The following is a 25616-nucleotide window of genomic DNA, read 5'->3' as shown; positions in this document are numbered from 1 at the left end:
GAGAATAAACCAAACAGATTATATTTTCTGCTTGTCTCATATACAAGACTAAATGATTCTGAAGAGCATAATTTTGGAAGAAACATTTGCTCTTGAAATTGTAAATGTGGTTTCTAAAATGATGCATTGTTAATCTGATGGTGTCTTTTATTTGTTTCTATTATATCAGGGGGCTGTATTTGTGTTTTTCCTAAAAGTGTATCATCTTGATGCACCCAGATTTTGTTTGTGCTTGGTGTTCACTGTGGAAAATCCATACAAATATATAAAGATTAGGCTACCTACTGATATAATCTCACCAGAGTAATTTTCCTCCTTTGTGTCTTTTTAATGCCCTTGGTTATCACTATTTCCATCTCCACTGTGTCCCCCCATGTATTCTTCATGAATATATGTATTTGACATAAGCCACAGCACTGTGCCATTCACTAAGAAGAAAATTAACTCTATCCCAGCTGAAACCACGAGGACACCACTGTCATCCCTCCTACCCTTCCTAGCTTTCTAGGACTGTACCTTTTCTGTATTATCATTGCACTCAGGTGGTGTATTCCACTAGTATAGATAATGCTGTCAATAAATCATCATTGTACTTAGAACTCAGTGAATAGTGGAAAAATTTGTATTTTACTGGAGAACACCAGAGGTAAAAGTTTTGCTTTAATTCTCTCCTGCAGTAAGACATGAGTGGGCCTAAAACAGTGCTTTGGAGTCTTGTGCTAGGGCCTTCCCTATGAGGGCGAACTTCACCCACAGAGGGGAAAAATCATGAAGAAAATTATGAGTAATTAAAAAACAGATAAATCTAAGACTACTGCCACCTACTTGCCAATATTTTAGGAACAGGAAAGAAGGCAAAATCAGATGAATACATTATTCATTATGAGTTATTCCTCAGCTCTGTGCTTTATACATAGACCCATCTACAAATTTCAGGAGATGTAGTCCAGGTAACATTTGCATCCATGCAAAATTGTATTTTACTTCTGCTGCAGAATGAAAGTAAATATACCTAGTCCTGCTGCTGGTTGGTTTGAACATTCCGTGTCTGCCAGAAGCTTTAGGAATATTTGAGTACTCCAATAGCTCAAGCTTCCTAAAGCATTAATGATATCCTCTCAGCATTTGCCTTTCTATTAGAGAATTCTCTTAGCTAGATTATATATTTTGTGTAGGAGTGGAGAAACGTCTTGTAAAAACAATGACCTCTCCAGGATGCTATGCTGAAACTTATGCGTTTATAACTATTGGTATGTTGCCCTGGGTGTATCTGATTACCCAATGCCTCAAACAGCTACTGGTTTCCTCAGAAACCAGGCCTGGGACTCAGTGATGACAGCTTTCAGACCCAAAAGTCCAGGAAAAACAGTCACCAGACCAGAGATCCCCACTATTTCTGAAAGGGCAAAGATGCCTCTCCTGCTGGAAACTCTTGTAGCTGGAACATTTTCCCTTTTCTATGATCACAAGTCTAAACAGACCACCATTTTTTTCTTTTTTAATAGTTGTAGGCTTGCTTTGGCCTCCCTCTCTGAGAGTGTAAACTGATTTTCTGTCTCTGACATCTGACCCTGAAAATTATCCACCCTGCCACAGAGCTGAGGCTCAGAAGCTTTAAGGATAAATCTTGTACGATGTGTAAGTACAAGTCTGCTGGTTTTTAATGCCTCTCAGCTCTGCCATCTTGACTGTCTTCCAGTTTTGGTCTTGTTTTTGTCATGCGCTGTGTTTTTTATCTCAAATTTGTCATAAATTTCCTTTGGGGGAGTTCATAGTGATTCTAGGGACATTTTCATAGCTGAACTTGCAGAAAATGCACTCTTCCATCATCTCAGTCAAGCTTTCTATAAGGTGCTGACTGGTACCCACATGGGAAAAGGCAGGCCCTGTGCTGCTTCGTGTGAGCACTTGGATAGATTTGTTTCAAAAACTCCCAAATGAGTAAGTTGGGATCTGATCTCTCCTACAACCTCCCCACAAGCTGAACATCCCCTGCCACCAGGCTGGTGTTTTGGAAGTACCTGACTGCAAGAAGCAGTGACTTTCTAATAGACACTACTGTGCCTTTACGCAGAGGGAGAGGAGAAAGAAGGAAAAGGAAAAAGAGGGGAGACTGGAATGTGGAAAAGGCTGGTTTCTTTGTAAAGCTGCTGCTTCATGCTGGACTCCTTTGAAGAAGAAGAGTGGCAACGTCCTTTGCCTGTAGCAGCTGGTGTTGACACTCTGCCATACAGGCCACTGTTGAATCTACTGGAGCTGGCATGGGATCCTCAGTCAAATGTTGTTTTGGCTCAAAGCAGTCTTTCAGGCTCCTCTCTGTCACCATAAAGCAACAGAAAAGGTCACAAGGCTATCTGCTGTTTTATTTTCACTCTGTTTTTTGCAGGGAACTGTAAGACCCCAAGCTCAGCTCACACTGTCCTTCCAGATTTCAGTTTAATAATCTGCATGGTATCAAGTGTCTCCAGGCCCCTAAGCTGGACTCCTCACCAATCCTTACCACTCACATCAGGGATACCCAGCCTGCACAGCCCTCCTCATCTTGCCACAGACGTCAGAAGATGAGGACTGCCAGCCTAGCACTCTCACTACCCACTTAGTGGTAGAAAAAGTGAAAAAACAGGAATGTGAGTGACTTGTACCTATATATGTTCTGCATTGAGCAGTAGCCCTCCTTCATTCCCAAAGAAGCACAAACCTACCTTGTGATTTTAAATATTCTTAGGAGTCGAACACATCTCAACACCGAAATGCCCAGTGGTGACATGATCTTTGTCTCAACCAGAATAGTTTCCAGGATTCCTCCACATACAATGAAACAGTCAAAGCGGTTGAAGAGGGACACAAAATAGGCCTGGAGACCAAGGCTGTACATCTTCAGCAGCATCTCTGCCGTGAACAGAGCTAGCAGCACCTTATTGGCAGTGTCTCATGAAAAACAAACAGATTAATTAAACTTAGTCAAAAGATCATCACAGCTAACCATAGGCCCTTGCCTGTAAGAAATTCCTTCTGGGATCAGTCTGAAAGGTTAACTTCAGACAAGCTTGGGTCAAAGAATGGACTTCAAAAGCGTGGGCATCTCATTCACAGAAATGTTTTACAAAGACGCTTACAGTGATTCTTATGTATTGCACATACAGCTGCGATGTATTACACAACCATATAACCTCCGTGGCAGTGACATGCCCTCCTGTGCACAACCTCCCATCACACTTGTCATCTGCAGATGAGAGTGGGAATAGAAGAGCTGCTGTGCTACCTACTGCTACTTAATTAAGCCTTTCAGCTGCTCTCACCTCCAGTAAGGATTCAACTGTTCTGCAGACAGAAGAACTTTATAAAATAATCACTCTTCCTCACGTCCCCGGTAACTAGACTTTATCACAAATGCCATTTCAGGGAAAACCTTGGAGAGCCTATAGCTCCCAGTGGCTATCCATATACCAGAAATCCAGTTGCTGCAAATATATATTCAGCATAAGCTCCTGATTTCACCTACACCCAGTGAACACTGCTTTGGCTGGAAACAAGGAAGTTGCGTTTTTGCTGAAACTCCTCCCATTGCAGGCAAAAATTTTGTTGTATTATCTAAGATCCTCCACAGAGAGAGGACTATTTGGAGCTGTGTACGCTCCTTTTACATTGTGTGGTTTAATGCATCAGCTCCTCCCTGAGGCCTCTTTTCTGACACTGACCACTATAAACAGAACCATCAGCCTCTTCTCACCTTGGACCTCCGTGAGCCAGTCTGGCTGGTTGTAGTGCTCAGAGGCAATGGTAAGGGTGTTGAGAAACACAAGGAAGATCACCAACCAGTAGAAAACATTGGACTTGACAGCGGCACGGCACTTTCTTCTGCAGAATCGATTCCATCGGCGCCAGTAGCGACTTGAAAAATTGGAAAAGGAGAAGATATTTTCAGATAGAGATCCTAAGGCTATTGCAAATCTCTGTCAAGAGAGACTCTAGTCTTGATTATTGTTCAAGAATGGCTGAGAATAACTTTAAAGTTCACCCTGAGAAATGTTCTCTCATTCTCATCCAAGTTAACAGTTGTGATCATCCGTCCATTAGCTAGAGGAATAAAGTTAGCCATAAGCCAATTTGCAACATTTAGGGGTAAATAAACCGCTTCAAGCAATGTCTTAATCTGATTAAGACATCCATTGCAGCTACCCTGAGAGGCTTTTCAGCCCAGTTCCCACAAAAATAATTATTCTTCTTGGATTTAATGCTTGTGGCCTGCAATGGGACCTTGCCCAGCCTCAGGATAGTCAATGAGAAGATACTTTCAATATACCATGGACCTCTGGAATAAGTCCTTGGAGAGGTGAGGTCACATAAAATCTGTGGAACATTTCTGACATTCAGCAATGTTCAGGAGTAAGCCCAATACATACAAGGACTCTGAACAGAAAAATAAAACTTAGGGGACCTCAGCATCTCACCTTCATGCCTGGAACTAAGGATACCATTTGCTAATCAACAGACCTTTTAAAGTTTGCTTTCCCTGAATGCATCCCCTCGTGTCATTGATTTCTGAGGGTAATTAATAACCACAGAAGATATTTAAAGCTAATTACACACCTCCTACTCTTCAGAATTTAACTTGCATAGCAACCAGTTTCCAGGCAACACTTGCCACTGTATAATAAATCTAATAGTTTTATATAGATATTATACATATGTGTGTGTGTGTATGTGTGCGCATACACAACACTACAGGAAGAAAGAATTTTTCTTGGCTAGTCTTCCCTTATGTATTATTTCCAGTGATAAACTATGGCCATGCTTGAGGTCAGGGTTCAGTACCTATATGAACAAAAGCCAGGTGGTGTGAAAATTCCACATTGGCCAAGAGTTTTGTGACAACATTTTTACAGGTAATCAAATCCAAGCTGTTTTAGCTATGCAATTTATAAAGGCACCCATGCTAGCACCCACAAACATTTAATAAGGGTTGTGTGTTTTGCAGTGGATTTGGGACAAGAAACGATCTTCCCAATTTTCAAAATGGGCACAAGACTTAGACATACGTGTTGTCATGAAATCATTAGCAGTCCTGTATACACTTTTGTGTGTAGTTGTGCACAAATGTGCATGCATATGACCATGTGATGATATGAGTGGGTTTTTGTGCTTACATCTACACACAAATAATTCTACAGATTGTAGGAATGTGAGCATGTATGCAGCTCTGCACAGGGATGCATATAGGCAGTATGTACGCATATGTGAATTCCTGAATTTACATTACTGTTCATTATTCAGGTAAGCTAAAGAACAGAGTTTCTCACTTGTTTCAGTTATTCTGAAAATTAATTTAGTTTTTTATAAAATTGACTTTGAAATCAAAGTTATGAAGGCAGCTGGCCTCCTACTGTAGAGGCAGAAATGGACTGGAACCTCAACTACCAAGTTCCATGAGTTCAGCCAGCCTTTCCATCAGAAGCCCACTGATGACCACCTGGGGACTACTTCACATTTTCAAAAGCCTTAAGTTAACAGGAAAACAAATACCACCATGAAAACTCTTCATGTCCCATGGTGAAAGGGAGAATTTCAGAAATAAGATGCAAACTTCATCAGTTGAAAGATTTACAATCAAGCAAAGCAGAGTAGTGCAATAAAATGTAGGGAAGAGAACCTTGAGCTGACAGGGTTGATGTTGATGGATGTAGTATAATTATGTGGTTGAACTTTTTTTCCCTTCTGCTTTTATATTTTATGACTTGAGATACGTAGGTAGCAATCAGATAGGTACTTCTGAGTCAAATACTGTTAGTAGTCTCTGTGCTTTATTTCAGTAAGAAACTGAGAAAAAGGAGATGACTGACTAAAATCTGACAAGTTTGGTAGTATCTTCTAGAATCACCACTGTGTCCCACAGATGCATGAGCATCCTTACTTCATAAAGTAAGGAACAAAACCAGTGAAAAGGAGGAAAAGTAAAAGTCAGTTTTACTTACCTAAACTTTGATTTTGAGATCCGATGCCTGAAAGATAAGAATTGCCATTAAAGTCTCTGAAGCTGTCCCATACCTCCCAGGTTTTTATAACAACAAGAGAAAGAAACAAAGTTAAGCTCAATTAATTTTTTAATGCATGCAGTTTTCTTCTTGAATCCCCTGCAAGTCAGTGTAGGCACTGGGCATGACTAGAATTCCCTGACATACAAATCTTAGTTTTCGGCAGAAGTCATGAAGCAGGAGTCATGCCATGACGGGATTCTACCACCTACAGACATCAGTGAGCTAGCTTTTCGCTTGGGTAAAAGGCAGGCCTAATGCTAGGGGCACTCTACATCTGTTACATTTATTTTTTAAGTATGACTCTTTTTTCTTTTAGTAACTAGTTTTGGGGTTTTTTTCTTATATTAAAATATGTATGACTTTATACAGACAGACTTGTTGCTTTCACACATCACCTGTCACATATATAAGCACATTATGAAACCAGGGGGAAAATAATGCTTTCTTTTTTTTCCAGCATTTGAAGGAAAAACAGTTCATGGTGGATATTTTCAAACTTGGAAACTAACACTTGTCTTTGTTAACTATGCAAATTGGTTTGAATTCAAAAGGGTCTGAGCAATGACAGATTCTGCTGCTATCAATGAAATTTTGGGAATTAAGTATTCCTGAAAATTTGGCCATGTTCCCACTATATATGTGTTTAAATATCTAATTCCACACACTTGGATTTATTCATCTAAACAAGCTCATTAGCTTTTTCTGAGAAGTCACAGGGAAAGCTAGAGATAGACCTCAAATCTCTAACCACTACCTTGCTCTGCTTGACACATCATCTTACAAGGCCCGTGAATTCTTTGGCTGTCTTTTGGTACATACATAATGGTGCACAGAGAGAAATAAACGTATGTGGATGCAATGACATCAGTCAGATGTGATTTAGGAAGTGGCAAAATTCACTACCAATAACAGAAGAAATGAGAATCTGGGGAGTGACTACGAAGAAGATACTCCTGCTGGGTTGAAGCATTTCTTAAGGTTCCCTCCATGATACAAAAGTGATCCATTGTTGACAACAGTCAGCAAAGGTCTTACTGTGCTGGCTTAAAAATGGCTTCACTGTTAGTAGGGGACAAAACAATTCTCAAAAGCATCTAACACCACTTTCCGTAGCAGTCTTAAAAATGGTCATGTCCCCATTTGAGGACATCAGTCACTGACAAGTAATCAGTGATGGGTCAGTTTCCTTATGTGGAAGAGATTTTAATGAAAGAAACATTTCACCAGCAGATGGTTCAAGCCAAAAAAAAAAAAAAAAAAAAAAGCCTTTGCACTAATATATCATTCCTGCTGTGTCACAGGCAGCTTTTGTAGGCCACATACTAGGCAGCAGTGGGGTTAAAGACACATGCAAGAACTCTGTTGGTAAAGAGCTGGCACTGTTGGCACTGGCTGAAAAGAACATGCTAAATTATTCTGCAGAGACAAAGTAAGCTTTAACAAGGGTGATGAGTGAAGCACCTACAAAGCACATCCTTAATGTTAAAGCTATCCCAACTCCTCACTGAGAACTCTTGCTTTATCAGTACTACCTACAAACTGTGATGGATCAGATTTACAGGCAACAGGAAAGAAGGCTCAAAGACAGGGGAAAGAAAAAGAAGAAAAAATCACAGTGAAGGAGAAAGCTGGGCACTGAAAAGGAGATGGCAAGGACTTTCACAGGAAGAGGCTGGCGGTGGGAGGGAAGAGACCAAAAGACATGTCATGGGGAACCTGCCTGATGGAAGGTGAAGGACAGGGAATGTGATGTCCTCTGGTGACCTCTTTGGCTAATGGCTTCCCAGTAAGGGAGCTCTGTGGCATTTAAGGAATCTTTTATTTATTTAAGCAAAAGAGATGCAGCAGGTGTAGTACTCATCATGCATATGATAATTATATCTTTGGAGCGTTATGAGCAGCAGCCAAGTGCATTCAGTGCTCCCACAGGTTAGCTACAGCCTCCCCCCACCCCACACCTTGCCTTACTGCTATGGCAGAAGGCTTTATCACATGTGGGTGTGCTATATATATAGAACAGGACAAGGAAGGAGGAAGAGCTTTATATTTAGAGCAGAATCCAAGAGTGAAATGGAATTTTGGAAACACAAACTGCACAATAACTGATTCTGGAAACATTATGCCTGAACCTGAAACACATTTTTCAATGACCCTTATGATCAATTATCTTTTGTCTTTCAGAAGCAGGGTTAACTATATCATATAAAAAAAATCTTTTATGTCATCACTAAGGGCTGTCAAATAGCCTGGGTTAGGGGCCTTGCCATAGCTTCTTTGTCACTCTCCAAACTGGTGCTTGCCAGGAGTTCAGAGTGGACCAGATTCTCTGCTGAGTTTAAACATGGATCTTTTGCACACCTGGTACACTGGGAACTTTATGCCATTGGAGGAAAGAGAGCGTCCACATTTGTGTCCAGCTCTGGAATGTCTTTAGAAACTATTGTTTAAAATCATGGTATAGGAGCCTATCCAAACATTTCAGCTCACTACTGAGTGTTTTTATCATAGGAACTGTGTAACTCAAATGATCTTTTAGAAAGACAAACACAAAAATCAGACCTCTGCTGCTGGACTAGCTATCTTTCAATTACTCTAAAACTCTTCTAACCTTACATAGTTATGTACCACATACAGATAAGACAGTGAAGTTTAAAGATTTTATCAACATAAATTCAGAATAATTGGCACAATTCAAATGCAGTGAGATACGCCACATTCTGGGAAATAAAGTCTTTGTTTATCATGGTGGGCACCAGAGAAGAGAAACTATACACTTCTGAAGGATGTATAACACTCTTGTATAACAGGGATTGAGGACTTTGTGTAATTGTACACTGAACAAACAACTCTGGAGAAAACTTGTCAGTCTCCAAGCACGACACAAAGGCCATGTTACAGTTGTTTTCTGGGTATAGAAATTACTAAAAATAACCGTGAAATTATCTTGCATGCTGGTCACAGCTACTTTTACGGTATATGATCCCACCTATAGGCAACTATCCTTGTGATAACTTACAAAGCCCTTGGATACTAGTAAAAGCTCTCAGAAAAGCAGTAATGCAGAAATTGACTTACTGTGCTTCTAGGTTATACACAACTTTGAGGAACATCCAAAGAGCTGCCCTGTGCATATTTTACAGATTTAGAACTGTAAGAACAGCATGCAGGTGTGATATTGATTCTGTTTTGGTGCAACATACTGCATTCATGCAGTTACTGGTCAAGTGGCACAACATTTTCCCCTCTATCCCTGTTGCCATTTCATTGCTTCTAGTTAGGATGCTGCCATCCTGAAGAGAAGATGCACACCTTAGGGTCCTTTTCCCAGGTATTACTGGGACAAGAGCATACAGTGACATGACATTCTGAGGTATGCATGCTACATACCTGATAATCTCTAAGCTTAATGAAGTGTTAGGGTTAATTCTACCCTCAGCTATGCCTCTGTGATTCACACCAAAGCAATGGGACTCCGTTCTTCTGCCTGCTATCCTCTGCACAATGCAGTTAATACTGTGAAAATGTACAGGGACATGCAATGACCGTTTCTTATTTCTAACCATTAATTAAAAGCTTCCAGCAAAACAGAACAGATGATGTGCCCTGAAGAACTTGTGTTCTGATGTGGACTGTGATCCTCCTGCTGAGGCAATCACTGAATTTCAGTGGAGTCCACACCGTGGTGCCTCTTCTCTTTTTTTACATTCTTGCCCTTCTTGCAGAAGCACTGGAGAGCCTGTTGACCTCACGGAATTGATGCTGGGTTTAAGAGAGAGGCAGTTGTTGGCCAGCAGCAGTAAAAACCTACAGAACATCCTTAAGAAAACTGGATCTGTCTAGCTTAAAATTGATCTGGTTTGATATTCAACAGGCTTTCTTACAGGTTGGGAAAATAGGCCAGCACTTCAGCATTTAGTGAATAATCTTGTGCTCTCTGTGGCAAGTCACAGGCAAGGCTGTCACAAAATCGGAACAAAGAAGATAATTCCTCCTCCACAAGGGCATGCTGTTGTCCTTTAGACACATATAGAGCTGACTGTGAATATCAAAAGCACCTTGCTCATAATAAATTGGAGAGCAGCAGCTGAGGCCGACAAGTAAGGGTTGATCCTGCGTATTTTCCTGCTGAAGTCAGCAGCAGTTTCAGAGCTTTTGGCAGACTTTTCTTACCACTGCTCCTGATGTGATGGGGACTTTGGTCCTCACAGAAGGAAGCTATCTTCTCATTAGGTGCAAACCAGCAGCAACTACAGCAAACCTGCAAGCAAATTGACTCTTTTGCCTTTACCACTGGCCTCTAGGCTGATTATTGCAAGAACTGCATAGGAATTATTTTCCCAGCCAGAAAAGCACCAAGGGAAAATCATTGATGGTTCCGCTGCCAGGGAAAGCTTCCATTGTTCATAGTTTTCAGGACACACACACTGTTTTCAGTTGGAAAGCCAGTGTAGGTTGTTCATTTTGGTTTGTCCTGTTTTATTGTTTTAACCCTCTTTGGTGGAAAAGCAATTGAACTGTCCCCCAAATGTATGGAAATCCTGGCCAAGGTGAAAATGCCAAGTGGCTTATTGTTTCAACAAAAGCAGATAATTTTAAGCTCTCTTTCCCTTTGAGCTCAAGGGCTTCACTTTTCTAATGAGGCTCTATGGAACATTAGCTTCCACAAAGGTCTATTTTTTTTTTAGCTAATACATATGTATCAAAGCAAGCTCTATTGTGGCACTCCAGATCTGTATGGTTGTGTTAGAAAATTAACATTCTGGTTGTATTGGAAGATTATATATGCTGACATCCCATACAGAACATATTACTGCTGGTTATGAGCAATTGCCTGTCCTCAGAATCTAAGTCCTGCACAGCAGTAACCACAGAGGCTCAGGGAAACTACTCGCAATTGGGAAGTCCTGGGTATAAGGCTATCCTGCAAATAAAACCCCATTGCTCCTAGTTCTGGGTTTATCCCACTGATGCTTGCTGCAGAGGAAACACACTTCTTTGTACCCAGAAGCAACAGGTTATTAAAACTGTGACACATCAGAAGTAAGATTAGTTCCACTTCCAAATGTTGTCCTTGAGGATACAAGCTGTTGTGTTTCTACTGCAGGGCAGATGTCAGTGCCGTACAAGGCAATACCGTGACAGGGATGATATACTGCAGAAGCTGTGGGATGCTTTTCAGTGTCCTGGAACCCTACAAAAATCCTTTTTCAAATTCAGATGCCTGCTAAAGCTAACACCCATTTTAGGAAGGGAACTACTCGCTGCCACAGCTCTCCTGATAGCAGTAGAATTACACAAGGAATGAATATGAATCAGGTTTTTGTTGTTGTTGTTGTTGTTTTAGTTCTAAGAAACCGGATTTACACAATAAGTGAAGAGAGATTAGATGTTAGATTCCTCCTGAAACTCCCTCTGCTGGTTTGAAGACTGGCATTTCTCCAGACAGCACAGCTGATGAAGGCAGTTTCTATAGTATGTATACTATAGAAATAAAAGCTTCTCTGAGACAATTCATCACTAGGAGATAGCTTGTGTTCGAGAGGTACTCTCCTCATCTCACATAGCATATGTCTCTGTGGAGCTGAGAAAGGCTGTCAGGGAAGATCTTTTCCAAAAGGCATGCTTGAGCCTGGTTTCTCAAGCAGATCTGTCATTCACAGACCCAGCCTTTCAAAGCTCTACAGTTTTTTATAAGAACAGAAAGAACAGCCAGTAATTCTAAGTTATCTTCAATAAAAATACTTTTTATTTCAGTCTCCTGGGTACTTTTTTCCTTTTATCATGAGTGCATTCTGATGGCAAGCTCAGTATTTAACCATGGTGGTGGTGCTGGGGTGGTTAAATGCCCTAGCTGCCTGATGCCACTAAATAAATAAATATATTACCATTAACTTGATATCTCCCTGTTGCTTCAGTCATGTCTGGTTGCAGTTTGCTCAGTGCAGTCTCTGCCCTCTGGGAAAAAAAGCGTTTATAGCAAGGCAATGTGGACACATGGCCACCAGGTGATTTTAGCAGGCTGGTATAAATGAAGACTCATCTTCAATAGATGAAACTCAACTGAGAAAAAACCTTTCTAGCCATTCCAACTGTAAACCCAAAATCCAGAGGGCAGGTGACTGCTCAAAAGTCTGGGCCTAATCTTCAACTATAGTAAATCAGGATGGCATGAGTATAGTTATTAATGTTTACTCAAAATCACTAATACTAGATGAGGAACTTGAAAAGCTCAACTGACTTCACATATGAATTACTTCTATTCTGGAACACTGGGCCAAATTCTGATTATCTTAGTCAGGTTTCAATAAAATAAGATACTAATTCAAATAAATTCTTGCTTACATTTTTTATGTCCCAGCAGGAATATTGGCCTATGGGGGGTTTAAATGAGGGCTCAGAAAGAGAAGGACTTAATACTTCTTGAAACCAGAAAAGCTGTTTTCTCTCTGTCTGAATGTGTGATGCAGGTAAGAAAACAAACCAGAAAGGATTCCAAGCCTCAGAATCAAAGGCAGACCTGAATTTACCCATAACTAAGGAATCTTCAGAAAAAAACAAGTTTGAAACAAACATTTTACAAAAGCAGGAAGCATTAGCAAAATTTGTATCTCACTCCAGTATTTCAAACACAATGATACAGCCATTAATTTTCCTGGATGAAAGAGCTTATCCATCTCTTAGAGATGAAAAGCAATCTGAGTGAGGCCTTGAGGATTTTAACTGTCCTTGGGTAAGGGGTAAAAAACCCTTCTCAATAACAGACTTCAGTCCCTCTACTATACATCACCCATTTTCAAATGAAGTGGAAAGTGGCAAGGAGACTGTTATCTCCCTGAATCTTACAGGTCCTGCTCCAGTGAAACTTACGGCCCTATTTTATCATTTACAACACGGGAAGAAGAAATTAAGCCCTGTTTTCCCATCATTTTCCTATGTCTTATTCCCTCAAATATGTTGGACATAGCCATCCCTTCTCCTAATGTCAGGACCATAATGATTGCAGAGCTAGACCATACTACTGCCATTCTCCTGTGAGCACATGTCGAGCTATTTGAAGTAAACTCCATTCTAAGTCATGATTATGTTTAGAGTTGGGTTTAACTTCAGCTCTCCTGGCTACATTCCAGCTAAGATGATTATGTTCAGCTTGCCAAAATTCCCCATGCAGCTTCAGTGCAAAACAAGCCATCCTCATACATCTCCTTATACACTTGTGCCACTTGTTTTTAAACACCTGTCACATTTTACCCTGAAGATGGCTGAACTCGAATGCCGTGAAAACAATCCCTTAAGTGTTTTGGGATCCTTTGGGATCAAGGACAATAAATGAATACAAGCAGTAATATTAAAAATATATGCAACTTTATAGTAACAGTTGCCATTGTTGTTGGCACTGTGTAGCACCAGGGAACTCATTGTGTTGGGAACCATAACTGCAGAACAAAGATAGTTCTCCAAATTGGATCCAGCTGGAAGAAGTGGTCACATATCCAGCTGCTGCTTTCTGTAATGCGATAAAAGCACAAGCAACTTGGTGGGGTGCTAAAGGAAGGGCTACAACTGCCTCAGAACTGTGAATAGATCTAGCCTGGTTCCTTCAGAAAAGAGTTCATAATCTAAACTAAAAGATTCAGCAGTTAGGCAACAGCAGGCAGAAGTAAAGCTATCACAAATAATTTCTTCTAAGGTTTGTAAGTTGCTGACTGACACAGGAAAGCAGATTGAATTTACAACATATTCCAGATATTATACAATTGTAAAATCATTGAATGGCTTGGTTTGGAAGGGACCTTAAAGATCACCTAGTTCAACCCCCCCCCCCCCCCCCCCCCGCCATGGCAGGGACACCTTCCACTAGAGCAGGTTGCTCAAAGCCCCATCCAACCTGGCCTTGAGCACTTCCAGGGATGGGGCTTCCACAACTTCTCTGGGCAACTTGTTCCAGTGCCTCACCACCCTCACAGTAAAAAACGTCCTCCTTATATCTAAGCTACTTTCAGTTTAAAGCCATTCCCCCTTGTCCTATGTAAAAAGTGTACATGTCCTTGTAAAAAGTCTTTCTCCAGCCATCTTATAATATGGATAAGATCTCCTCCTCTTCAGTTTGTAGAGAATAGGACCGACGGGGTGTGCGTGAGATAAAATGAAGGTTTACAAAGTCATGGAATTGATAGATAAACTGAATGTGGAATTGTTGATCACCAAATCTCACAGTATTAGAAGAAGAGGACGTTGACTGAAAGTAGTAGTAGATCAGCTTAAAACAGATAGAAGGAAGTACTTGTCTACACAGCAGGTAGTGAACTTCCGATGCTTGCTGCCACAGGAGACTGTGAGAGCCAACAGCCTTAGTGGGCTCAGATAAATCCATGGATGACAAGTCCATAAATTGCCACTAAAGGCAAAAAGTAGAAGTGTGCCCTCTAGTATCTCTAATCCAATAATCACAAATTTGGGAGCAGCAAAAGGGGACTGGAAAGTAGGAAATGGCCAGACTTGCGCACTTGCCCTTCTGTCACTGTCAGGACATGGACACGGAGCCAGCACGAACACAGGTCTGATAAAACAGGGCATTTCTTACGCACTTGTGATAAGCATTTGACTAACACTGAAGGGCTTGAGGTATGCCCAAGGACAGGACAGAGCCTCAAAATACTCCAGCATGGTATGAGCTATAGCACTGATATGCTTAGCTGATTTTTCAAGGAAATTTAGAGGGACTAACATATTCTCCCACAGCATAAAGTCCACTTGTGTTTAAATCATGCAAAAGGCAAGCAAGGACTCCTCTTGCCTATTCTGGCTTTCTGTGATGATAAAACATATACCATATAATATGGTATTCCATAAGTGCTCTCTCACACATTCTTGAGCATATCTATTAACTACAACAGTGCAATTTCAAAGTAGTATTACTGCCTCCTAACTTATATATTTCTTTGTTGCTACAGTATTGTGTTCAGCATTTGAAGGGTGTAATTCAGGCCACAGGATGGGAGTTATCATCCATGTATTTCTATTACAAGGCAGTGTAAAGTGTACAAGAATCATTAGAGAAATTAAAATAGACCGGAAATTTCCACTCTTTGGTTTACATATACTGGATTTGATTATCTATCTCCAAAGATGAATTTTAAAATAAGAACACTGTTATCCATCAGTTCTTTTAACTATTATGCAAAACCAGATCTGCTTATCCAGGGCATTCTGTGCTTTATTTACATCTATATAAACCCAGAGGCTCTCCACTAATGTCCAGAGTGAGTTTACATTGCAATTAAGATAAGAACTGGGATCAATAGATCTTCTGCACCCTCTCCTTTCACACACTGTGGGGTTTTCTTCCCCTTAAAAAGCCTGACATTTGCCCTGGCTTTAACCCACCAAGCTAAACCCAACCCTTACATTCATATATCTGTGTATATGTACTCACGCTAGCCTAGCACCGCAGTTTTCGCCTTCAATATCTGCTCCAGGGACGTTGTCTGTGTTCACGGACTCGGTCTCACTGGTGGGCATGCTCACTGTAAGAGTCAAAGGGAAGAAAAAGAGAGGGTTGGCCATTAGAACCTGGCACATGTGTTAAAGAATCGCATAAGTGAAGGTACTGGCTTAATGAAAAGACCTTCAGCTGCAGTTCCTAAGGATTAAGCAATTTGCTGAGCAAGTCTAGTGCCTCCCTGCACAGGCCAGGTTGGGCAGGTAGACTTCAGGAACATACACAGGTTACTCAAATGCTAAAGAAAAGGGAAGAAGCAGCTGCTCTCTTTCTTTCAAGAGTCAGTTTCTGGAAATTTTATGAATGAGAAGCATTGAAAATTAGAGAACCTGGCAAAGCCAACAAGATTCAATAGAACACTTTTTAAAAATGCCCTTTTATTTGCACCAGCCCAACATCCTCAGTGCCCTCCCCAATCTTTTGTACAATGATTAGAATACAAAGTACCAGATTGACACATATTCAGAGAAATGGCTTCTGTTACCCTGATAGCAAGTACTACATAAATAATACTGATGGCTCATCTGCCATATACTAAAACCTATAAACCAGACCTATAGGGATAAGAGCAGAATTCTGAATCTCTGACATTCAGATATAACCCACAAAGCATCGAATGAATATGGACTATGGTGGAGATTTAATGTTGACACTCACCAGCTAAGAACTGGACAGTATCTCCTAGGCTTTTGCAAAAGTATCATGGAATAAACATAAAATGAAAGCAACCTTAGATGTGAACCTATATCACCTGGATGTGAGGACCTGTCACATCTGTTAACGAACCTCAGTATTTTATTTGCTTCTACAGATCATAAAAAAAATAATAGTCACCATATCCATTCTACCAGTTGCTTCCAGCTCCTGTATGAGCTCTAATAATTCATTCAACATAGGTTAGGACAACTGATAGGATCCCATATGTGTCCTCTTCCCTCCTGCCCCCTTTTCAAATACACAAAACAAATGAAAAAATGATACTTAAAACTGAACAATGGAGGAGATAAATAGATCTCTCAGATGCCTGGTAGAACTTCAGAACATGACCTGTATTAGCAGTTGGATATATATCTTAGATGAGACTTGAAAACATGCACTATTAGCTGTTGGAGAGCCTTCTAATAGCCTGTAAGGATACGTTACTCAATACTCAGAACACATCTATTTGTAGGTCCTTAACACAAAAGGAGGCAATGTAGAATAAATAAGTTCTGCCTTTCAATTGGGCAGATGTTTAATGGGCCATGGGACCAGGTCTAGAGGCTAGAAAGATATCAGAAGGTTCTTCCAATGAGGTCCAGGGTTCCTGCTTTGAAAACATGGCAGAAATGTCCCTCAAAATGAACATCCCATCCCAAAAATTCACATGCCTATAACACATGTCTTAGGAAATCTAAAGTTCTTGTCCTGTGTTCTTTGGACCATATGAAATAATGAACTGTCCAGCACTCTTGATATAACTATGAAATATTTACTCTAATGGAGCCTTTTCTTTTATAAAGACTAGATGTTTTATTAATCTAGTATATTTGGAAAGACAATTTAAGGAGTCAACTGAATTCATATTTTGATGTACATGAAACAGTTAAGCAAACTGTAAGAAAAAACAACATTCATAATTAAAATTTTTGGTCCAGACTAAGCCCTACAAGAAAAAAACCAAACCGTTACTATTTTGCAAGTCATCTTTGAAGATGAGGTAAAGCACTTTCAAGACATATTTGAGCTTATTTGCAAATGGAAAATGATTTTGAAGACATTAGCAAGAGACTGATTTGCAGAGCGGCTTATTATCTTGAATGCATGAAGAAGACACTGCACAAGCAATAGAAAAAGCAAGGCACACACATGCAGAAGTATATAAAGCTATATTATATGTCAGTCTGTTTAGAGATATATAGACGCACACACACACAGATATACGCAGTGTGGACACAGAGTGCAGCGGAACATTACCATGGGTTTCTGTGGAGTGACTAAACCAAGCAAACTTTCCTTTCTTCTTATCAGGCAAGCCAGCTGGAGTGCTTCCTTTCACAGACAAGATGGTCAGTGTCAAGTACCAGGAACAAGACATCAATAGAGAACATGCAGCCAGTGACAGGCAAAAGAAAAAAACAAGGAACTCAGCTTACACATGACATCCCACTTCTGTCTGAAAACTTCATCATGTGAATTGAAAGTACAAAATGAAAAACAAAGGTACACGGAAGTATGAAATATCATAACAGATCATCAGAGGACAACTCTTCTTAAAAAGAGCTTTCTGCTCTTTTTTGTGTCTGGCTTCTGAAAACATGAACTTGCTGAATTTAAGTTTATGCGTCAAATCCTTTTTCCAGTGATGTCTATCACAAAACTCTTCTTGTTTGACTGTCTGACCTATTGAAATTGATGAGATGAAGGCAATGGCAATGTGTCCCGAGGTTATCCCCTGATGCTTAGGGTCAGAATCTGGACTAGCCTATTTTTCAGTGAGGTTTCTTGGCTTTCTTCCTAAACTGCTCTAAGATCTAGAAACTCTTCCAAAACTGTCAGAGCTGCTACAGGAGAGTTATTGAGGTAATCACATTTCTCTGTCTTTCCCCATCTTTAGAGATTAACAACCTTCATCAAGCACTTGGATGTACACTGCCTTACCCTAACTGGGATACCCCTAGAATATGTCTCATAATTTGCATTTGAGTTTACATTTGGCATTTGCCCATCTGGTGTCCTCCTGCTACTTGGCTTTTCATGACATTACTTAATGTTGATCCTCTGCCTATTATGCACAGACTTTCTCAGCTCACACAGATTACAGGTGCATGCACATAGACAACTTCACACTTCCCAAATCTTACTGCTGCAGAAAGCCAAATTTAAGTAAAGTAAGGGATGCGGGCACAGTGGCAGATGCTGAAGAGACTCCTGTGGTTCAGGCTAGCTTGCTGGCACTAGCTCACAGGCATTTATTACACTGCACTGATGGAAAACTTAAGGACAATACAAACTATTAAAATGGTATCAAGTATTAGAGGAATGATGGCCTAGAAGTGAAAGGTCAGACAGGAGATTAGGACTGTAATCCGCACTGTGGTATGCTCTCAGCAGGGCAATCACTTTACCTAGCACCTCACATCACCTTCAATATAGGGATAATGATGTGTGCAGATGCTGTGAGGTTCATTCAGGCCAGTTAACAAATCCTGAAAACAGAAGGTGCTGCAGAAGAGCTGTGTATAAACTGGGGATGAATACAAGAGGTAGTAGCTCAAACACTGCCCAGATAGCTTTATGATCTGACTCAGTTCTCAGAGACACAGGCCTTGTGTGCACACCCCAGCTCCATTCTAGAAACAAGGCAGGCATTTTTTGCAGTCCAGGTAATTAATTACTGGAACCACGTACCAAGAATGCTGGTGGTAAATCCACCACAGGAATGTTTTAATTTGGAAGAGATGTTTTTTCTAAATAGTGGGCTCTAGTCCAGACCAGAGTTATGTTTAGGACCACGGTATACAGACCATGCCATCTCAATGGTCACTTCCTGCATGTAATTTCAAGAGTTGAGACAAAGGCAAGAAAGAGGCAAATGCAGATTTCCTCCCATCTGGGCACACAGCAACTTAGCAGTGGAAATCCTGGTGCTTTGCATCCTGTGCCATGTGTGTTCAGTGACATGCCCTCTTACAGGAGTAGTTCCCTGTCAACTTCAAAAGATCCACTGCCTGCAAGCAGATCAGAGATCCCAAGGGAGCTTGGTTCTGCCAGATGTAGAGGGCCCAGATCTCCCCTCTTCCCAGGCTTCAAGCAGACCAGTACATCTTCAGTCTACCACATACTTTGCACTGAAGGCACTTCAGTGTCCAAACTGCAGCATGGACAAGGCCATGATTGACACCTGGGCATACTATTCAACTGCCTACTCAATACCCTAAAGTATTTGGTCAAGTGACTAAATACCGATGTAGTATATATGTGACTTCCTGACAGTGGAGAACAACTCTGTCCCCACACCTATCCATCCTAAGTGACAGGGGATTGTTAAAGGGTGAGAAGGCACTTCCACCAGGGAATTTACCTTTGCCTGACTGGACTAGGAGCAGCAGTCCAGCTAACAGGACAATGAGTACACAGAGTGGGCAGCTCACCTCAACCAAACCAGTCCCATAAACCACAAAAACCACAGGAACGGGTCCCATAGAAGACATTATATATTTCACAGAATCATAGAATGGTTTGGGTTGGAAGGGACCTTTAAAGATCATGTAGCCCACCTCCACTGCCATGGGCAGGGACATCTGTCACTAGATCAGGTTGTTCAAAGCCCTGTCCAACCTGACCCTGAACTCTTCCAATGCTGGTGCATCCACAACTTCTCTGAGCAACCTGTTCCAGTGTACCTGTTCCTGTGGCAAATCACAGTGGCTTTGCTTGCATGGGGATCTTTTTTTTTTTTTCCCAACTTATCATCACATCCATAATTCACTCTGGTTGATGAAAACTCCCATTAGTTACATATTCTCTAGGTAGCACAGCATTTTTTTTTAAAGGGAAATGAAACAAACTTTTTAAAGGCATACAAGTATCTCATGATTTCAACAGAAGGCAAACTATAAGGATCAGTACGTTTTATACTCTACGGTTGCTTCTGAAGCCTTTGCACTTACATCTTGCCACAGTGTGGCTCATCTCTGAATGCAGACTTTTTCTACTGGACTACCTAAACTCTAATTTCACATTACTTACATAGCATCCCCGCAGCAGCTAACACAGCAACAAAAGCTATGTAGCAGCTTTCTGAAAAATAAATCTGAAAAATGTTTCATGTTATGTTAATTCTAGCTCTGAGACCCAACAGACAGAAATAATGACAGAGAGTCTGCAGTCTGTGACTGGTTAGACAGACAGATGTGCAAGACCCTTTGAGAGCCTCTGTTCCATGTCACTGGCATCAAGCATTGATACCAGATCTACTCTTGCACTAACATATGTCTCTCCTCCAATGAAATGCCCCATGGACATGCAATGAATTATTAGATGGCAGGTTGCCAAAGACAGGCAACCACTGAAACAGAAAGCTGGCACAAGCAAATACGCTTCTGTGTAACCCTGAGATAATTTTTCCTTTACACACTTGGAGAATAATATTTGCTCCCAGTTCAGAAGTATCATTACCACTGTTGCATCTTGTATTTATGACATGCTTTATATCTTGGCAGTGGAAGTAATTCTAATATTCAGATTTATCTCCATGGATTATATAATGTTGCCACACTTGTTGCTGAATCTCACTTTAATACTGTGACAATTTAAGATGCAGAGAAGATCATGCCTGAGCAAAGGGTGCCCAGTTCCATAAACCTAGACAAAGCATAAACTTTTCACAGATTTTAATGAGACATTACTACATGACTTTGCAGATCTGGGCACTAGTTTTAGAACTGGATATGCCAGAGGCTATTCACATTGCCTGACTTCACATCTCTGATTTAGCTGTTTGAGTTAGGCTACAGAGGCAGATAGATTCCTATCACAGGTTTTCTGAATGCCATACTGATGCCTCCCTCAACTGTATGGACAGGCTGGCATTTACCTTGTGCCTCTGGGTTAGGTACCTGCCTTGAAACAGTGTGACTATCCAACAGCATGTTCGTTTGTATATGAAGAAAAGCAACAACCCACTTGACTGTGCTTTCTAATATGCTCACTTAGACTCCATTTTTTCTAATACTCCAATTTCTATTGGTATTGAATTACTTTACAAAATATGGGTCTAAATAACCCCTTTTGCCCACGCTGCATTTGAGCTCAGGAGGACCTGAAGACCTCCACCACCATTTATTTCACCTTATTGTGTCACCTTGGCCATATGACCAAGCCTTTCTACGTATCTGTTCAGTTTTTCTAAAAGGATTATAATTCTGCACTCACCTTGCAAATCTCTCTGAGACCTGCAGATGAAACACATTACAATAAGCACTAAGTACTACAGTTATCACTGATGCTAATGTTTCCCAAGCGGGACTCTGCAGAACTATAAAGCAAATCTAAAGAGCAAAGAAGTCCCGTGAATTCTCCAGCTGGGATTTAAAATTTCTTTTTCCATCAAGCACAACAAGAATAAACTGTAATATCCAGGCTGCTTCTTTTAACAGAATGTGCATCAAGTGAATGACTTTGTCTCCAGTAAAAACCCTCCTTCTCATGGTGCCTCTCATGCCCATCATTTCATGAATGAGTCTATCGGCAGCTGTCAGAATATCAATCGACTCATATTTTTTTGGTGGAGAGCTCTCATTTTAATTAATATGTGAATATTGCTTAGCTTTCCTCCTCTCATTGCCGGTTTTGGAAGTGCTGCACTCATTCATCTTATTCATTAATTTAAATAAGATACAGCTTTCATTCTGCTACATGCATACAGCGTCTGGGGAACAATCAGAAAGTTCTTAAATGCAAACAGCATGCAGTAAGTAAACTGTGCAGAGGTAAATGATTAGTTTTCTTTAGACGTTCTGATTTTGCCAAGAAAATATATTAGATATGACTGGGGAACACATTTGTGTTTTCTGTGAAAAGGAGTTCTGCAATAGGAAAGCTTCTACAGGAGAAGTGGAAAGGGAACTTTAACTAAATGTAGGATCTTGGTGGTTACATACCTCCCAAAGTTAGACAGAATGCATCAATGAATCTAGCACAGTAAAAAAAATGCAGAAAAATCATCAAAAGACTTGGAAAATGCTTACTAAGGGCTCAGAGGCCAATGCTCATATGGGCAGTATTTTACATACAATATATTAAATACACATAAAATATACACTTTGCATAGACTAATTTTGGGTTATGTAGAAATGACTGCAATTGCAAGGAGAGGAAGCTTGATTCACACTTTCACTCAAGGTCAGACACAGAGTCTGAGAGTAATAAAGAGCCATAAAATGATTGCCAGTTGTATCCACTTGAGTCAAACAGAAAAAGGCTTTCAGTAAAAAGATCTTTACACCAGTGAACCAGCAGCAAAGGTGCTGCAGTTGGTATGTAGTAACAAGACCTGTCATTACAGTAAAACCAGGCAAGGCATTGGACTGCATCAGAGAAGACTGATGCAGTGTAGCTCTATTTTAGTGAATGAAGCAGTAAAAAGTAGGAACATTGCCAATACTGAGATGGAGTATTGTATCATCAAACATTTCATTCACAGATAAATTACATATTTTACAATATAAATCACAATGTATATATTTTATATAAAAAGGCTTGCTTTTACATGACCTTCTCCCCGTCCAGAGTGTCACCATATGCACCTACACATCCTGTGATGTTGAGGGGATATAGCCATGGGCTAAGTAAATTTATACCATCCACAAAGTGGAATAGGAGAGATAGTGATATGTATAAATTGTGCAGGCATGTGACTAACAGATCTGTCATTACCACGTGCAGATCACTGCACACCTATGAATGCATTACCCTGCTAATAACTAATCTTGCTGGGACTTACTGTAGTATAACAAACCCCTCAGCTACTTTAAACAGCTGTCATTTTTCTTCTTTTTATAGTGATATTGACCGTAATATGCCATGTTCCACAAATATTTGTTAATTTCAGCTGGTGAGTGGAATGCACATTGCACAGAGGACCACATAATGGGCACAAAGTCCCGGCCCTGCCAAGAGACAGCATTTGCAAGCCTCACACATATTCTGTTCTGTATCGGAAAGGAAGAACTTAAAATCCTCCTTGCAATTCCCTGTCTGAGGGGCAAAAGTATTCTTTGCATAACCTGTGGTATCTCATATATCTCATAAGCACAGGATGTGGGACTCACCCAAATGCAGACTTTACAGAAAGGAGTCTAACTTTATGCTAAAGAGGGGAAGACAGGCAGTGTCTCTTGGTAACTGGGTGTACTGCTGAGCAAACATCTAAGTTTGCAGTAGGAGTCCATTCACTGCAGAGCATCTGCCTGCAAATGCAATGGAAGTAACTATTAATCTCTGCAGCTGAAGGAGGACAGATGGGCTGGGTCACGGGGTGGCAGAGCTGCTACTAGAACAGATCTTGAAAGATGTCTCTATCCTGAATCTGGATCCTCCTATGACATCCTAAACTGGTTTTCTTGTCTGATAAATGACTTGTGTTGTTTGCCTTGCTAGGAGCAACGACTAATGTGCCAAAGTGCAAGGCATTTACTTGCCAGGACATGGTTTCTGGTGTCAATCTAATACTTTTCAGCAGCCCCTCTGGTTCCCCCAAAATTTTTGAAGCAATTCATTAAAAAAAGGGGGAAAAAAAAAAAGGACAAAAAAGAAGAAAAAAAAAAAAGGAAAAGCAAAACAATTGAGGCTCTATGACTCCTTCAATGGTATTTTGTGATGGTGAACAAATCACAATAGCACATCCTGAATGGTTCTGCAAGGTTTCTCTCTCATTCTGTAAGATTTTTAGCAGAGGAAGGTAGCACAAGCAGCAATGCCATCAAATGTGCCTGAATCTGCTCCGCAAAATGGTACATGGGCACAACAAGCAGGAGCACCTCACTTGAAAACCAGAAGGATCCTATTATTGCAGGCTGCTCTCGCAGGTGCCTTAGAAATGGGGGCATGAGAACTGCAAACACTGTAGATAATGTGTTGGGAAGTGATACAAACATCGATTATGAGCAAAACAATTAACCACAAAAAGTGCCTTCAAGACAGTAAAATCAACAACAAAAAGAAAAAAAATCTCTCCTGCTTTGATCATTTTTGTCCCTCTTAATAATCACAATGCTATTCATATTTTGCTCACTACCATTGTTATTAATGAAAACAACCAGCACATACGTTGCAAGCACAAATATGGTTTTAAAGCAGGCCACGTGTTTCCTGAAATTCTTGTGCATGGGGGAACTTCCCATCTGCCCACCCATACAAATATACAACTGTGTGGTGAACCAGTAACTTTGATGAGGATCTCTACTTCAGCAAAAGCATCTTTGTTCTTTCAGTTCACAGCCCTGTGAATTCATCTTCCCTGCCGAGTCCAGAAGGAGCAAAAAAATTACAGAAGCTAGTTCCAATTTGATCTGCTTAGGTCATCAGAAACTCTCTGGAGGCTGCTGCTTGCCACCTAGATTGCTAAGCTTCAAAGTAACTGAGATGTAGCTCTGGCTGTTTTATGACATTCCTACCTGTCACAAGCCATTTCAAAGGTGGGTGATGCCTGAAAACTCAGTGAGTGGCCGACAGTTTGTGAGCTAGAGCACATAAGAGGATATGTCAGGTCCTCAGGGACTGTTTGGATGGGTGGGGAGTCATGCCCTGATAGCTCACAAAGGACATCTTCCCCAGAGGGAGCTCATACAACCCTGCAGACAGGGAGTTTAGGCAGGAGTTGTGCCAATAAGAAGGTACATTTCTCTGAGGACTAGATGTGGTATAGAAGAAGGAAACTTCTCCAGGAGGCTGGCCCTTACTGGCAGAACATCACAAAAAAAGGAACAGTGAATGTGAGGGGGAAATTGTGCTGTATTATTTCAAAGGACAGACAGGGCAACTGGGTAGAGGCTGGGACACAGGTGAAGGAACTGTGGGAGAGAACAAGTGACTGAATATTTTCGTCTGAAATACCACTCTGCAAGCTGGAAGAGCGGTGTAGGCTTCCTGCATCTAAGAAGACGTAGTTTAGGAGTGACTTGCTTAAAACATTTAAGCATTAATATTATCAAGAAAAGAGAGCAGCAAGGCCCTGTCCATCAGGGCAGTCCCACTGCACAGGCAGCGTCTGACAGACATTAATTCTCAGCAAGTGCAGACATTTTCTAATAGCAGTATTCACGTGGGATGTGTTAGAAGGCTTCTGGATGATGCCTTCCTCGATGGTAAACAATCACGCAATACAGTTCAGTGATAGACAGGTACAGCAACACACACATCAGATCTAGGTCACTCTGGAGCCAGGGCTATGTGAAAGCACTGGACCCCATAGTTGCATTCATGGACAACACCGAACAGATTCTATTCAGCTTCATGATCTGAAATGGAACTGACCTCTCCTATTCAGAAATGTGCATAAAATTCTGTTTTGAAAACCTAGTCTGCTACATTTCTTCTGT

General features: G+C 40.8%; 1 protein-coding gene across 1 annotated transcript in view; it reads right to left on the bottom strand.

Moving 5' to 3' along the window:
* CACNA1C (calcium voltage-gated channel subunit alpha1 C) overlaps window positions 1–25616 on the bottom strand; it is a 493845-nt gene that overhangs the window by 108300 nt on the left and 359929 nt on the right. Inside the window, exons 10-13 of the mRNA XM_055807493.1 lie at window positions 15469–15559; window positions 5973–5999; window positions 3731–3891; window positions 2703–2928 (exon numbers count right to left, since the gene is read on the bottom strand). Of these exons, the coding sequence (XP_055663468.1) occupies window positions 2703–2928; window positions 3731–3891; window positions 5973–5999; window positions 15469–15559 (505 nt within the window). The remainder of the gene's footprint in view (window positions 1–2702; window positions 2929–3730; window positions 3892–5972; window positions 6000–15468; window positions 15560–25616) is intronic.

This window comes from Falco peregrinus, chromosome 6, assembly GCF_023634155.1.
Source record: "Falco peregrinus isolate bFalPer1 chromosome 6, bFalPer1.pri, whole genome shotgun sequence".
In the NCBI taxonomy this organism is placed as follows: Eukaryota; Metazoa; Chordata; class Aves; order Falconiformes; family Falconidae; genus Falco; species Falco peregrinus.
Note: the sequence above shows the minus strand (reverse complement) of the source record. Positions and strands in the feature narration are given on the sequence as shown.